This window comes from Sylvia atricapilla, chromosome 3, assembly GCF_009819655.1.
Source record: "Sylvia atricapilla isolate bSylAtr1 chromosome 3, bSylAtr1.pri, whole genome shotgun sequence".
Classification (NCBI taxonomy): domain Eukaryota; kingdom Metazoa; phylum Chordata; class Aves; order Passeriformes; family Sylviidae; genus Sylvia; species Sylvia atricapilla.
In genome coordinates, this window is record NC_089142.1 from 34479915 (window position 1) to 34497105 (window position 17191).

The following is a 17191-nucleotide window of genomic DNA, read 5'->3' on the forward strand; positions in this document are numbered from 1 at the left end:
GAACACACTGCTGCTGTCTCTGCCCCAAGTGCTGCGATGAAATCTGATCCTTTTCTCCACATCATGTTTTCCTCTCTTGAAGCAATCTAGGTCACTGAGTCAACTAGCCAGCTGTTCACGTGATTTCTTAAAAGCTTCAAACGTGACTCTTCAAATTATTATACTCCAGCTGCTTTACTGTAAACAGATGAAGTCCAGCTAAGCATTAGGCAATGACTTGAAGACATTATGTTTGATTCTTTTAATCAATCCATTATGCTGCCTCCTGGAAATGCATGATAAAACAGGATGGAATAAGATGAAAAAGATACATTATAAGTATATAGTTATGTAACTCCTCAAAAGATCACACTGAAATCTTCAGAGTTAGTAAAAACTTTAGAAGAGAACTTAAAACTTGCACCTTAGCTCTTTAAAAGGATACCCCAACTGCAGCCATTCAAGCCCAGAGAGAGTCTGTTACTATGAAGAGCCACCACTTCATGGTAAATGCTGAAAATCTGAAGACCATGCTTCAGTGAGTGTACAACTCCATAAATATCTGAAAGAAAACAGTATAAACCATCTGATAGCTTGCAGTAATGGTAAATAATACTGTTCCTGCTCAGAGAAACTGACTTAGAGAGAGAAAAAAATTCCAACTACACAAAATACCAGCACTGGCTGAGAACTGACTGTATGAACTGTAAAAAGTGTTTGAATGAACTGCATGAACATTAGGGCAACTTTCTCTTGATGACTTAAGCATCATACATGGGAGAGAGTTTCCAGTCACCAGAAATGCTTCCTCTAGAATTCCTGTTCTAGAAATCTCCATCCAGAACCTGGCCCCTCTGGGAACACAACTACTGCAGTAGTAGAACGAACATCTCTCACTTCAGGTCACACACTTTAATACAGTGTTGCATATATAGCAAATTGTACAGGAAATAAATTAGTTGAAATTATTCAAATTTTATCCTTTCCATTTGCAAAACAGACCCAAATCAAGAAAATGCATCATATTTACACATAGCTGATACTTTATATACAAAGTATTTTTATATTTACACATTCTATGAATATAGACTTTGTTGGATGGGGACAAAATAAAAATACTGAAAATATCTGATCATGAAACAACCAAGATTACTATATTAATTAGCAACCAACCATCCTTTAAAAATATCTATATATATGTGTATACAGGCTAATTTTATGTTTGTGTATGTGCCAAAAAGAAAAAGCCTGGCACTTAAGCACTGTTTATATAGTATAATTTTTTATACTCCTCTTTTTTATGCATGCTCAGCCACATACCTGTAGGAGAGAAAATGCACATTTACTGCTGGTCCCTGAAGAACACGAGACATAAACACACATGCACAGACCTGAACTATTTCATATCTGACTTAAATGGTTCAACCAATACTGCAGGTCCTCAGGGACCTAAGGAGTACATTTTAGCTTTCATCTTTCTCTTTGCCCTGAATAAGTATAGTTGATTGAGCTCAATATATATGCTATGGAATTCTTAAGGATTGTAGCCACTGAAACTTCAAACTAGTAAGGTAACTAATTTATTGGGAAAGCATTCCTTCCAATCATCAAATTGCTACCATCATCTATTTTGAATTTTCTTTATTTTTAATTGCTGCTTCATGCTTTTAGCAGCAGGTTTTTCATATATGTTAAATGTAATAGCCATGCTCATCATCCCCTCCAGTCTCCTCTTTGGTGCAGTGCAGTTCCTACAGCTTTAGAGGCTCCTAGGGCTACATTTCCCGGAGTGATCATTCCTCCTTCCCTCCGCTGGGTCCATTTCTTTCTTGAAAGAAGAGACAAAAAGTGTAGCACCCTAAGGTACACATTTGTGCTGCAGCAAGAATTGCTCCTCTGCACCTGCTCTACAGGACAGGTGTGCATCAGGGCCTGAGGAGAGGGAGACTGCAACAACTTCCAACACTCAGTGTGTCACCTGCCATGATGCCTGTCAGCTCAGCAGAAAGTTACCTCCACGTTTGGTATTTTGGTCTGCTTTTTGGTTTTTTGGGTGGTGGGGTTTTTTGTTTGGTTGGTTGTTTTTTTTTTCCCCTGGCCCTTTTCCTAACCTGCTCAATATTTTACCCCTAAATTTCCCCTCCTGCACATTCCAGAAGTCTGAGCTTCAGCACATTGTCTTCACATCTGACTGGTCTCTTAGTCAAGATCACCTTGACTAAGAGGTACTTACTGTCAGATTCTGAACAGCCCATTGTAAAAACCTTATCAGAACAGCCTTCCCTTTTAAAAGGGATACCAGTAACTATTCTCTCACTGTATGTTATAGATTTTTCCTGTATCTGCCCTGTAAGAATTCAGCTAGACCCACTCTGCACAGCACAGTTGGCATTATCATTTGAGCACCACCAGGGAATGTCTGCTCTGTTCCAGCCCTCCAATCATTCACTAAAGTGGAAAGGAGTCTTAAAAATAAGGGAAGAAATATTATACGAACTGGAGGGAGAGAAGCAAATTGGAAGAAGACACTTTTCCTGCCCTATGGAATGAAATACATGAATGCTATTCACTAAACAAACAAACCAAAACAGCTTACCACTCATATTTTTTGCAAAGGAATCACTATAAGACAAGTTAGGAATCAAAAATATTCAGGCAGGTTCTACAGTCTGTTAAAAAGGAAAATTTTCAATAGTAGTTGAATTTATGGAATAACCTCAGTATTCCTATTATTAAAAAAAAAGTGTAAATTTATTATTAATAAAATAGAAGACATACAGTATGACTAGAGTATTGCTCAATGCAAATCTGCCTCTCGACATAGGAGATTACAGAGAAGATCAGAATGCAATACCATTTATACACGTCACAATAATGATTTTCAATCGCATTTTCTGTACATAACTTTGAATATTAAAATTCTGCTGCCCTACTTAACTACTACCTAGTCATGTCTTCCAACAGCTGTCTGTCACTCTGAATCCACTGGAATCAGGTGCAGGAATAACGACCCCCTGTTTCTGCAGTTCACGTAAAACATCCAGTATTGAATCCAATTCCATTCGAAACTTCTCCAGTTCCTGGTTCTTCTGCTGTGCCAGCCTTCGCCACTTCTCAGCCTCCTGGGTTTGCCTCACTTCAGAAATATGCTGTGTTAGTTGGGTTGCCTGCAAATTAGAAGAAAGTCAGCACTGTGACTTCCTATGCCAATACTCAGCCAGCTACCACTTAGCAAAAATGTGCCACATCATTTTATCTGATGCTCAGTATCAAACCTGAATGCTCACATTGAGCAGAAGCTATTTGTTCTGAATATTACAAAAATAATCCCAATAGCAATGAATTCCTTTAAATATCTGCACTAATGACAGAAGGGTAGAATTGACTATTGACTAATGAGAAGAATTTAACTTATCCTCTCCAAAGCAGCAATTCAATTTTAATATTTAAGACAAAGCTGAGTATAAAACATAAAGCCCTCTATAAATCAAAATAAATTTTTTGAATTGTCCCTTAAATGTGGTAATTAAAATAATGCTCTGCAAAACAAACTAAATCTGAACGACATGTTGTAGCCTACTACTCTGCTTTTAAAAACCACAAGTTCTACGAATTATCAGAAATTGTCCTGGAGTCACAAAGATCTGATGCTGCTGCAGATAAAGGTCTGAATAACTTTAACACGGATCCCTGACATAATCCTCTTAAATTATACAACATAAGAAATGTCACAAGAGATCAAAATCTCCACGCCACAATTAATTGTAATAGATTTTTTTAAAGAAAGCCTATCACTTATAGGCCATAATTACACAATATTTGCAGTTTGATACTAAGGATAACCTGTTAACTTTATGCTCAGCAATTTTCTTTGCTACTATTCATTCTGATGTAATTCATTTGGGCAATTGTTCAATGCCCCAGTGCTGATGGTTAAAGGAGAAAAACTAGGACAAAACAAAACCCAAAGCTTAATACATAACAAGGGCAGGAGCACCACAAGAAGATGAAATTATTTAGTATGATTATGTATACTATTATTTCTTAAAAAAAAAAACCCAAACAAAACATTACAAAACATCTTAAGAAATACTACTAAATATTCAGTGGAGCTAGATCAGAGTAGGCAGCAGCAAACAGTTCACAGAAATGGTAAAGACAGCCTCACATTACATAATAGCAAATTATCAGCAAAAGAAAGAACTACATTACAGTTACCTTTAGCAGGACAGAATGTGAACAAAAACAACGAAAACAACAGTGGCAACAGGATTTGTTTTTAATTCAATGACTTGTTTTATGCACAAGTCTTTTTTGACAGAAAACAAGTACCTGATATAGAAACGTGTAAGAAGAAATCCTTCTATGACAAAAAAAATCTGTATATTAAAAGTATATTCCTTGAGATCTGGTTCTAAGATTTTAAATAAGATAAGGTATTTCCTTATTTTCAGTGTAGCTTTTCTGAATAGAGCTGCTAGGACTAGAAAATTACAGTTCAGTTGAGGAATATATCATAGCTCAGACTCTGCATTCCAAACTCTTGTCAGTTTTCAGCAGTTTGCTTTCATTGTGTAACTGAAGTATGAAATAATGATATTGACTCCAGAGGTCACACTGTCCTAACCTCTGAAACAGCAAGGCCTTCTTAGACCAAGCTGCAAGGAAGTTACACAAGTAATCTTAATTACCACAGCAGGGTCGAGCTGACCAGGCCTGTGCCTTCATTCACTAGCATTAGCAGGCAAAGACAAAACCACAGCTGTATAAAAGCTACTTGCCTCCTGCAGTGCAAGCTAAATAAGCCTGAATAAATACCATAAAATTATGGCTAAATCAATAAATTGCTCTTGAGAAGTAAATGCAGTTATGCACTGGTTTACCTTTTGAATTTCATGCTCTCTTTCTGCATATCTGCTCTCTATATGCTTGATTTTCTTTTCCAGGCACAAGAAATGTTTCATTTCAGGACTCTGGCACTCCCTAGCCTCTCTCAGTTCTTCCAACAATTTTGTCACCTACAGTCAAAGAGAATTGATGAACATTGTTACCACTGTGTTAGGCAGTGTATAAACAAGATTCCTATAAAAATGTATTTGCATTGTTTAATCATTACATTCAAAAGCTGTAGAAAGGAAGACATAAAAGAAAAATCTCCTTTGTTCAAAAGCTTTAACAGGAATTCAGGGACTTATATTAGGATTTTTCTTTTCTAAGATGTATTCTGAGGACATGAAAGTCTAGTCCTCCTTGATAAATCAAGTCCTGTTAATAATGTTATGAAGGGATTGTGTTCTGTCACATTTCATACCTCATACAACAAAAGTTAACAGAGAATATTACGATTAGTTGTTCTTACACAATCCCTTTTCACATCCAAGATAAAGACCAAATACAAAAGATACCAGTGTATTTCTAATGACTAAATTAATTAAAGACATGCTGCTAAGAGAGATGATTACAAGCCTGCATGTAAATTAAGTAATTAGCAGGTAAAATCAACTTGACAATAACTTAAAACTGTTTTCATAATCCTCCAGAAATTCAGGGAAATTTTCTTATAAAGCCCTACTGGTTTATTATCATGCTTTGCCTATTTTAAGTAACTTGATATTACTCCATTTAACATCCAAAGTATTTTTGGTCACTCTTCATGTGTGTAAGTAAAGTGAAAACTTCAACATCTTCATCCTTTATGATAGTCCTTATTTGCCCTTAGCCAATATATTTGAGAGCTGCTAACCCTCTTCAAGCACTCAGCCATCCTTGGCTGTCTGCTGGGAATTCAAGTAGCTGGAAGCATTGTGTCTTCACAAGATGTCCCTCTTACTGAGAAATAACTCTAAGGCAGCTTTCTATTATTTCCATATTTTCAGGTGGCTTTCTAAAATAACAAGGCCTATGTCAGTACATTTTTGCCTCTCCATTACTCCAGCAGCTTTGAACCTGTTCAGCCACATTTGTAAGAGAAGCAGAAGCCTTAGTTTCAAAAGGTCTGTGCTACTGAGTGCCTGCTGCTTGGCTGCTAAGTTGCCATACTGAAGGGAAGGGCTGATGTGTGGTCTTCAGTATATAATTAAATACAATTAAAAATCATAGTGGAATGATCTCACAAGGGGAAAAAAAGCCCCAGGAGAAAATGGGCTCTGTGTAGTTTGCCAGCAACAGAACCACGTCAAATACAATGCAGTGCTACATTGTAAATGTAAAGGAAAAGCAGTACTGTAAAGGAAAAGCAATCTGTAAAGGAAAAGAAGTACTCAGCTAATGGAAAACATCCATGAACAGCATTTCTGAGATTAGTAGTCAAATAACAATCTTCCAAGAAGCCTCAGGAAAAACTTTGCCTTGCCTTTTTGGATATACTACCATTTTAGGCAGAGGACTCCATCCTATTACCAGTGAGGTGCTTTCCCCTATCACTATTTCCATTTGCAGGTTTGGTTGTCATCTTTTCTCAGCAAAATTTATTTAACCATTTAATGCTTAAGATGTATTTTAAAAGCATCACAGATGTTGGGCTAGAGGGCAAAAGCAAGGCTTTACATAGATATTTCTCTCTATACAGTCTTGCAATGATTTCTTTAACAAAGATACTCCTTTACAACTTCTCAAACACCAGCACCTTGAGGTTGGCCTCTACCATGTGGGTCAGATTGGATGATCACTCTCTTAAACCATCACTTATCAACAATCTGTAAAGCAGTCATAGAGGAAACAATAATACGTGTCTCACTGTACTCTCACCCTGTTTTTCCAGGAAGAAGCGTTACATACACTGACACCACTGGAATGAAACAAGCATTGTAAGGAAAGCCAACATCTATAGGAACCCAAAGTCTCAGCCTCTATTCTGCAGACACAGAACTTACTTAATAGGACATCTAAAGGACCTATCTTTTTCTTTTTTTATGTAGGCCATCCCCCTACAAACCCACAGTTTAATACAAATACATCACAACAGGTAGAATTTGCATATGTAAAATAAATACTCAGATATACCTAAGCTTAGTGAATTAAGATAAATTGCTTTTAAAAACCCTTGCAAGTTAGAGTATTATCAAAATTAGGTTAAAATAAGTGAAGTTCATACATCAAGGAGATGGTGAATGAAGAATAGGCACAATGCTGAGACAGGCTACATCCTTCTCCTGAATAGGAGGTGGCAACAAAAAGACTGTCAGTACCTCAGTAACAACAAAAGCATAGCCAATGATTCTAAAAGCTTGAGCTAAAAGGTGGACAGCAATTTCACACAACATTAACCCAAAGGCAAAGATAAGAACAAGTGTAATTTTTAATTATGTGCTATTGATAAAAGTAGAAGATTAGAAAAAAAAACCCCATATGCTTCTCTCAAAACTCATTGAATTTCATAATTTTTATAGCTAACTGTCCTTAAAACACATTAAGTTTCAGAAAGAGCACAGGAGAAAGCCAAGCGTAGGAGAACAGCCTAAGTCAGTTTTATGGCAATGGAAGATGAAAAAAAATCCTATAAAAAAACTAATATAAAATCCTCTTAATAAAGAGGAATAAAGAAAAAGTCCTATGGTCTATTTACCACTGCCCACCAAAACTCAGAGGATGTGAAAACCTGGATTAACCTGCTGATCAAACTTCATACATTCATACAGATGTCAGACATTTCAAACAAACAAACAAAACAATCAACCAAAAAAAAAAACCCAAAAAATCAAAGTTCTGCATTCTTTTCTGTGTTGTTCTTCTTGCTCTCCTGATTACATTAGAAAAAAATCTGCATTCTCAATGACAATTGATGTAGAAGCTGACAAATATATTTTTTCTCCTTGATTTTACAATATATTATTTGAGGCTTGATGTGAATTAGAATGAAAACTCTTATTAAACTAAGGTACCCCCATAGAAATTTAGATATACCTCTTTTTGTAGGAGTTGCTCTCTTATCTGTGAAACTAAAAGAGCTTCCTGACATCTCTCTTGTTCACCAAGCTGCTCTTGAAGATGTTTTATTAATATCTACAAAAGGTTTAAAAATATATTGTTGTTAGCATACACACCCATGACAACAAGTGAAAACCTATGCAGGAGAAGTACAGAAAAAAATAGCAGCACTGAGAAAGTTGAGGCTGTTCAGCTGGAGAAGAGCAGGTTGTGTGGAGACCCCATAGCAACCTTCCAGTATCCAAAGGTGGCCTACAGGGAAGCCAGAGAGAGACCCATCACCAGGAAATGGAAGTGACAGCACAAGGAGTAATGGGTAAAAACTGAAAGAGAGGAAGTTTAGGTTAAACATTAGGCAGAAATTCTTTACTGTGAGGGTAATGAGACACTGGCACAGGCTGCCCAGGAAGGCTGTGGATGTCCCAAACCTGGCAGTGTTCACAGCCAGGTTGAGTAAGGCCTTGAGCAAGCTGGTCTAGTAGGAGGTGTCCCTGTCCATGGGAAGGGGGCTTCTGAGTCGATGACCTTTGAGGTCCATTTCAACCCCTTAACATTCTATGATTCTATGATTGCAGTACTGCAGGTGTAAGTGATGTGTGCATTAACAACACTGCCTCCAACACTTGTGTGTGCATGGGCTGTTAAACAGCACACAGTTACATGTGTAGTATATGAAAAAAAGCCTCAATCTTCAAGTTACTTTCCTCATTTTAAGACGTTATATAATCTGAATGAAAGAGCTCTTTCTACCCTTTATACCAGATGTAAAACAAGCCCAGAAAAGTGGTGGAATCCTCCTCCTTAGAAATAGTCAAAAGCCACCTCGACGACCTTCCTGATCAGAGCATTTGGACAAGACGACCTTCAGAGGTCCCTTCCAACCTCAGCCATTCTGGGATTCTGTGCATACTGTGGTACAGGATGATTTTTAAAACAGGTCTTACTTCAAAGAAGGTAAGTTTATAGTAATACAGAAAGAAACCTTTAATATATATCTATATGTAAACAATGTATCTACTGTCTCTTACCTCCTGTGTTGAAATTCTGTTCTTTAGTTCAGCTACTTTAGAAGTAGAATGTTCCTTTGCATGCTGGCAAACAATCTTCTCGATTTCCCTCTGGTGGGAAGCCTTCAGAGATGCAATGTATTCTGCTGTGTCTTCCTGCATCCTGAACATAGCAAGACAAAAGTGAGATGTAGTAAAGCAGCTACAGACAATTGTTCAAAAACACAGCAGCTTCTCACTTCAACACACAAAATAACAAAAATGTTTAGGGCAGCATATGCTTGATATTTCACAACAAGACCTTGCAAGACAGGACCACCATTAATTCTATTGCTCTAAAAGGAGGAAAGGGTGGGAAACTTACAGTGGTGGATATGTATATCATCTAACTAGAGGCAGTTTGAAAACAGAAAATTCAGTCAATCATCTTTGCTGGTTCCTCTTATTAAAACAATGGTAAGAAAACACATGCTTTTTAATCATAATGCAGCTATCTTCTTTCAGGTATCTATTATAGAAAAGAATGTGTTGCAATCTAAATATGCCAATTTCTTTTTGATTGTGAAGGGATGTAAGGAAGACTAGATGAAGTATAAGGTTTTTACAGTTGGCCAAGTAAATCCCACTAAAAGCATACCCCAGGTTTGAAGAAATGAACACGGACCAAATATTAATGCTATACAACACAAAGCATATAAGATATGGTTTACACTGAGATAGTTTACTTAAAAGCATAAGAAATTGTAGCATTAATAAAAGCACTAATACAGGTTTAGGAAGAACTGTGACAGTGCACTCCTTAAAAAAACTCAAAGTAACAAAAATCCACCAAAGCTAGAAAACGGTACAAATGAAGAAACTTCACACATGCTGACATGTTAATGCTACTTCAATCACACATTTGCCCACACTTTAAGGTTTCTAAAGGAATATGTTGAGCATTTACCTTCGTATGTTACTTTCAGAATATGCCAGTGCTGCTTGAGACTTCACCCGCTGCTGGCTTGTTTCTAGGGACAATCTCTCCAGCTCCTCTTTCAGATGCGCATTTTCTTGCAGAATGTCCGAGAGATGAGAATCAAAAACGGTATGTGGTTGGTGCATTTTGTCACCACTGAAAATGCTTAGACATGCTTCAGTGTTGTTGAAATTCCTTCCATCTGTTGCTGAGATCTTTTTCAAGACCTCTGCAGAGTTTCCATTAGTGTTTGTTTTATTTCTCAAATTATTATCAGACAACATCACCATCCTTTCTTTTTGAAGCTTCTCTACAGTTTTTGTGAGGTCTTGTATTTCTCTATTTTTGGTGACTAGTTCTTCGTTTAGTTTTAACAACCTCTCTTTTGTGTTACTTTGTTTCATCTTAGAGTCCATGGACTCTAAGTCTTTATTATCACTTTTACTTCTGAGTTTTAATTGGGAATTTTGACTTTTAAGATTTTCAATTTCTGTTTGGAGGCTTCCAACAGTAATCTGATGGGTCCTCTTTAGATTCTGAAGCTCCTGTTCAAGTTCCGTAGAAGTGGTTTTATCACCATTCAGTTTTGGTGTTTCATTCATAAATTCATAGGCAAGTAGTTGCTCAAGCTCTGCAACTCTTTGTTCATACTGTATCTAGGAGGGGAGTAGAAAGCAGGGACAAAAAAGCAGTTTCATAAGTGTACTGTTATTATTAGCACTTCCTATTATTCTTTAGTTTCTGCCCATCTGAAGGAAGATTCAGAAAACAGAATACAAATCAGGATTACTAACAAACTACTCAATCAGTTCAGAAATTAGTGAGTGAAAGAATTAAGTCTGCTGTAAAACAATTACCCAAAACATTTACTACACAATAATCTAATCACAATGGATACAGTAACTAGGGGATAGAAAATTATATTGACAAGAAAATATTTCTTTTTTTATGTAATTAAGTTCTCTTCAGATGCTACCAATGTTAATTTTGTCATTATGTACTTGTTATATGTCAGCTGGCAAACATTCATGTCACGTGTTTAAAATTGTACTTCACAGTTTTCAAAACATCTTAATTTTTAACAGAACACATCTTTCTTTTTATGTTTTTCTAAGTATGAAGATAGAAGTATGAATCCAGAGAGAGACAGAAATCTTATCTCCTAATGAGCCGAGGAAAACCTAACCTTAATAGCTTGGATGACTTTTGAAGAAAGTATAATGAGCAACATGTGTAGAAAAGGTGGAATAAGTGGCCAGTGCTTTTCTTTCTTGCTCATTAAGCACCTGTGCAGTTCACCTTTTCCTTGAAGTAAAATGCCAGACTTTCATGCTAACTGATTCTTTAGGCTCAGTGTCATGTAATGTTTGGATCCCTGAAAATGCTCAGTCAGCAGACCTTTAAAATCACAGCCTTTGGTACAGCAAGGAATTAGATAAGCAGCTACTCTGACCCACAGGGTGAAAACTAATTACCTCACTTGTAAGAATTAAATTATTATTCCTCGAGACCATGTCCCCTTTGTTCAATACTACCCTTCTAATTTCAATGCTATTTTTATCTTAGGTGCTGAAGTGTTGGAACCCTGGGCCCAGAGAATTTTAGACTTTCTCTGCTGACAGGCACTGACCCCCAAGAAAACACTGAATTTGACCCGAGGCCTTGGAAAAGGCATCCAAAATTGAATGATAGCACTGGGATTATGGGTGTGTAGTTTAAATAGAAGTGTGTAATATCACATGGTGGAAAACTTAAGAGTTTAGGATTTTAGAATATAGTAATATGTATAAAGCAAGATGGAGGTTTTAGGGCATAGGCTAGTCCTTGTTTTTCACCTTCTTCTTCATGGGTCTAGGTGGTATTTTGTAAATGGAGAAAAAAGTCCACCATTGCAGACCACGGGTGGTTGGTTATTGGGTTAAAAGTAAAAATTATTTAGGTGTCAATTCTTTATTGGACAGTTTGTCCTTAAAAGGCCTTGTAAAGAGATAGAGATTGCTCCATTTTTACTTTGTTAGCTACAAGTGCTCACAGCTTGTGAAACTGTAATATGAATAAGAATTAATAAACATCTGAGTCCAAACATGAAATACTGTCTTGAGCATTTAATCCCGACTCTGGCAGAAAAGAACATAAAAAGCAACACTGAAGGTACGGAAATTCCGGTTCTAAATTCTGAGTATTTTTTTTCCCTTGAATGTGGTCTTTGCCTTCAGTTTTAACCACTACTCTGGAGTGTTAACCACTAACTGGAGTGTTAGACTCCAGTTGCCTTGTGACTGCTACTTGAGAAGTGGACTACTCAACTTGTACCTTTATTTTTTGAAACTGTTGTTCCATTGCACGGAGGCTTTTCTTAGCTTCATCATCTTTACCTTCAAGTTCTGTTTCTAATTTCTTTATTCTTCTCTCCAAAAATTCAACTGTGTTTGTTTTAGCTGAAAGATCATTCATTTTCTCAGCAGCAGCAGCAGCATAAATCAAAGCAGGCAAAGAATTTGGATACCTTCTTTTTATGATTCCTTCCATTTCTCTGATCTATTCATAAGAAAATTAAGTCAAAAGTTAAAAATAATAAAGTTCTAATGAAAAGCGAACAGAAATAAGTGACAGAACGTTAACAAATTTCATTCCCTTAAGGTAGAAGAATGAAAATTATAGATGCATATATTGAGAATTATTTTATATTCCTCCCATTTATGTTTTTGTTTACAGAAAAGCAAGACTCATCTCTTACTGACTAACCCATACATGATCTTAACAAAATATTGCTCTGGTCTTTGGATGATTGCCTTCTGTCAAAAGTCTAAAGAAAGTAAAAAAAGAGGATTTGAGTATGGCTCCTAATGCTGTGAATATGCTTTTTTTTCTGGATTTGCATTCACATTCTACTTTTCCAACCATTAAAGGTATTTCACAGTGATATTGGAATTATTCTCCCAATAACAGATTATATGCCTTTTATTTTGTAGTCTGCAATAATGTAAAACTAACACTGCACGCAATATTAAAGTCCCTCTCTTATCTATGGATAAGATAATTACATCAGAAATCTGTAAAGGCGCTTGTCCATGAGTCCGACATCCCTAATTAATGCAACTGCCATCTCCTAAAACTTAGGAATGCCCACTTCCACTTGATACTCCTTTAGTAGAAACATGGATTTAAAGGTGTCCACTCCCCTAGTTTTCATGAATCTTGTAGGAATCCAATAAAATTTAAACCCCTACTCTTGAATCAAATTGGCTGAAATTTGTCACACTGTTAAGGAATTGCTGAATGTGGACAGGAGTCTTAGAAGGTAAACAGCAAGCTTTGGCTTTTGCCCTCTTGCCCCTTTCAAAGAAACTTTAAACAGTCATTTTAAAATATTTTAAAAGGGTATCAGCTTGTTAGAACATAGTAGCAAGAAGAGATCTTTCTAAGTAAATAATTTCAGCTTTTTGCGTTTATGAGTGTTCAATAACACAAGTTACTTTATCACAGAACTTCATGCTATGATTTATCCTTATGAACACACTGGGGTTTTAAGAAACTTATCTGAAACAAAGGTTAAATGAAGGACAGTTCTTTTATTGCATACTTGTCGTTCAAGATCCTGAATTCTTTTAGCATCTGCTGCTCTGTCTCGCAAACGTTTCTTTTGTTGCACACATTGATCTCCTGCTTCAGCTCTGAGCTTCTCAACCTGCCCAATTTACAAGGAGACAAATTGAAATATGTATTCAGAGACATTGTCTTGTAGTACAAAAGCATTTAGAACACACATGATACAATGGAAGTATTCTGCCACATAGAAACTTATAGTAGTAATTTCTGTACTAAATGATTCTTCAGATTCTTAACCCACACGACAGCTTCCTTCTCCAAAGCAACTGAAACCAGATATGGAAATCTAAGAGAGAATTTCAGCTCTGGGACATTCTTATCTTCATACCAGTAAAGCTGTTTCTTTCATACTGCTAGCACGCAGGCTTGATTAATAAGCTATCATATTAAATACTACAGTGCATTCCATGATTTCAGGATGAGTTTAGGAAATGGTTTATGATTTGCAATGCTACCCTATGTGATGAGATAAAAAACACCCTAAGGGAATGTTACGTTGTGCCTAAATAAAAGCTGAGTCCCATAATCAGGGGAAGGAGACTGATAACTCATGTTCATGCACTCCCATGAAGTCCGGGCATGAGGACCCAAAGCTATAACCTAAAGTTGAATATCCTACCTTTATTAGCCACTTCGACATCTATAAAGGGATATAACACCCTAGATATTTAAAAATATTCCTATCTTGAATTCTCTCCCACATTGGTAATATTAGTGTAGTCATACTTTCATGCCAACATTAAATAGTTTGACTGATTTGATTATTTCCATGAAGTCACAGCTCTAGGCAACAGAATTTTTAGACACCAGTTCAGCCAAGAGAACATGCCAATAAAAATATTTCCTTTCACATGAACAAAATTTTGATCAAAGTTTGAAATGGTGGTGTCTGACCCTGGTTGCTCCTTCAGAAGCACCTCCTTTCATCTGCAGTCTCCCTAATAAAACACCATAAAAAATTCCAAGATCAGTTACATTTTAGCACTAGTAGAACTTACTGTTTTTGTGAATCCTAAGTCCAATGTAAAGATAAGTAGACAATGCAAATCTCAGCAGTATTCAAGATTAATGTATTAGTTTTGGTTCAGATTTCAAGTGTTTTGGGTTTTTCCTCCCAACTTTAGTAACAAGGGAGTCTTTCCTAAGTAAGAATTTAGAACTGGCACTTAAGAGAAAAAAAAAAAGTTTTTCCTAAGTTACTATGGAGGAAAAAGGGTGAAAAGAGAATGAGAAAAAGAGCCATTCCTAGTTGTTAATGTAAAAATATATTTCTGTCTCTTAGGTCAAGAAATTTGAAGGTTTTAGGGAAGCATGTGACTTGTTCGCAGAAGCATAGCCAAGACTTCCAATAGAACCAACCTAATATAAAAAAATGGATTATTATGAAGGAAATAATTACATTACACTCATCACTGAAAAAATAATTTCCAGTTCCAACTTCTTAAATAAAGCTAGATATTATCACCTCTAGTCTTAGTTTCTCAATCTCTTCTTTTGCCTCTTTAAGACGGGCTGCATCTTTATCCAGAAGATCTTGATTTTCTGCATACCACTGAAGTCTTTTTTTTAAATGAGTAATTTCCTGTTTGTATGATTCTTCCATAACTTTAAATTCATAAGACTTCTCACCTACAAGAATAAAACATTCTTAGAATTGTTTTATTAGTAATTATGTATTGGAGTAATTAGTCAATGCTGTTTTCCTCAGCATATTTCATACATTTACCATTTTGGAAACAGTTACTGTAGTAATTTTAAAATCAAATCCTAATTACCATTTTAAAAGCAACAGTATTTGTAAAAACCCCTTTATTTCTCCCATACATAGCAGTACTCAATGGCTCACAGTTCACCACAGAAAGTATTTAAAAATAACCAGAACTCAGGGAGATTTATGCTCTTGATCATGCTCTAGTAAACAGACCTTCAGCATCAAGATGAATGACAACATAGAATATATGCTTAGATGTGTATTGATCATACTCCTCCCATTTAGGGATCAAGCCTTTTCAGAAGAGACATGGAGGTAATTATTACTGCACTTAGCATTTGTGACACCTGACACCGGAAATGAGAGAGTCCAATTTTGAGTCCTCACTCATTAATTCAAACTGGAAAAAGCTCTGATAAGAATGCTGAAAAAAGTCCCAAGGCATAAGCTATAGGTAAAAAATGGGCAAGAGCTAAGTAGGACACTAAGATGTAGCATAGTAAATCTTTACTTATGAATGGACTTGTCACATAATTGAAATTATGTTTTCCATGTCCAGTGAAAGATGGGCAAGAAATCGAACTTAACACGCCACAACAAAAAGTTTGGTTGGATACAGGCAGATACTTTCTAATAGAGTAACAAAAGTACTGCAGCATGCCCTTCACCGTATGCTTTTGTTAGAAGTTTAGACAGTATTTGGAAATGTTCTAGATGCATTTCACTAAGTAATACTTCATTAAGAAACAAGTTTTTGTTACGTATTTATTTACAGAAATGCAAAGTAAGAAAAATTATTCAATAAAATGAAGGTGCTTTACTTGATGCAGACGCAATCTGGACTTTCGCCAAGTCTCTCTCTTTCTTGGCTTGTACCAAGTCTACCTCAAGAGCTTGCTTATCTTGTTTTAGACGTCTTATCTCTTCTTGTAATTTAGCTTCTTCTTTCTGGGTTTTAGAGAAAACAGTTGAACATGAAAAACTAAACGCATAATATCACACAAAACCCCTGAGCATGCCTTTTCATCATACAAAGATTAAATCAAAACAGTTGTATCTGACAACGGCAACAATAAGGTCTTTTAACTTTGGTATTATTCTCACGCCTTGCTACAGCAGAGCATGGGAAAATACAAACTAAACGTTAAAAAAAACCCCAAACCCCAGATTTTTTAAGCCTTACTTAACTGTCATAGAATTAGAAAACCTCTGCCTTTTGAGAGGGTCAGTAAAGAAAACGGCTTGACTTACTTCTGAGACTGAACACTATAGGTTAAATGGGCAGATATACTGTCAAACAGTTCACCTTACTACATTCTACTTCTTGCCATTTTCTGCAGGCAGCCTCTCTTCTTTTTACTACATGTGAATACTAGCAGACTTCAAGACCAAGTGGGACAAAAGGTCTTGGTGCCAGAGCCACCTCTAGAGATGGAACCCTTTGGTCCTAGTATGCACAGGTACAGCAAAAATCAACTGGGGGGCTGAGATTTTGGGAGCAGCCAGTAAACAGACTGAGTGTCTAAGCATGCGCATGTAGTTATGTTACTGCTAGTGAGCTCCTATCTTGATTTGCTGAGCAGCCACATCTGGCTTGTGTGCATCAAGTCACATGTGCTCCTCGTGCTTCAAGTGGTATTATTTGTATTTCTGTGCTACAAGCAAAGGCAATACTCTGTTATCTTATAGGCTTGGTATATATCTACCTGTACTGCTCGAAGCTCTGAAATCAATTCTGTGAAACTCTGATTTCTGGCTGGTTCAGAATCCTGCATGATTCGTGACTGGTTATTAGTCTTCTCTATCTTTTCTCTAAACAGCAAGAGCAAAAGCAGTTATGCAATGTGGTGACTCAGCATACTGAAAAACAAACACAACCCCTAACCCCCAAATTGTACCACAAAGTCAATCTCTGTAGGTTCAAAACCAAAAGAGAAGCAAATATGCACAACATCTATATACAAATAAAATTCACTGAAAGGGGAAGTCTTCTCACCTCAC

General features: G+C 36.4%; 1 protein-coding gene across 2 annotated transcripts in view; it reads right to left on the minus strand.

The window, feature by feature from the left end:
- Window positions 1-876: 876 nt before the first annotated feature.
- The window catches only part of CEP162 (centrosomal protein 162), a 44831-nt gene continuing 28516 nt past the window's right edge, over window positions 877-17191 (minus strand). For both annotated transcript variants that reach the window (XM_066315089.1, XM_066315090.1), the window contains exons 19-28: window positions 16897-17002; window positions 16012-16138; window positions 14945-15108; window positions 13454-13558; window positions 12184-12408; window positions 9859-10526; window positions 8934-9075; window positions 7882-7980; window positions 4863-4997; window positions 877-3146 (exon numbers count right to left, since the gene is read on the minus strand). In XM_066315089.1, the coding sequence (XP_066171186.1) occupies window positions 2928-3146; window positions 4863-4997; window positions 7882-7980; window positions 8934-9075; window positions 9859-10526; window positions 12184-12408; window positions 13454-13558; window positions 14945-15108; window positions 16012-16138; window positions 16897-17002 (1990 nt within the window). In that variant the 3' untranslated portion in view covers window positions 877-2927. The remainder of the gene's footprint in view (window positions 3147-4862; window positions 4998-7881; window positions 7981-8933; window positions 9076-9858; window positions 10527-12183; window positions 12409-13453; window positions 13559-14944; window positions 15109-16011; window positions 16139-16896; window positions 17003-17191) is intronic.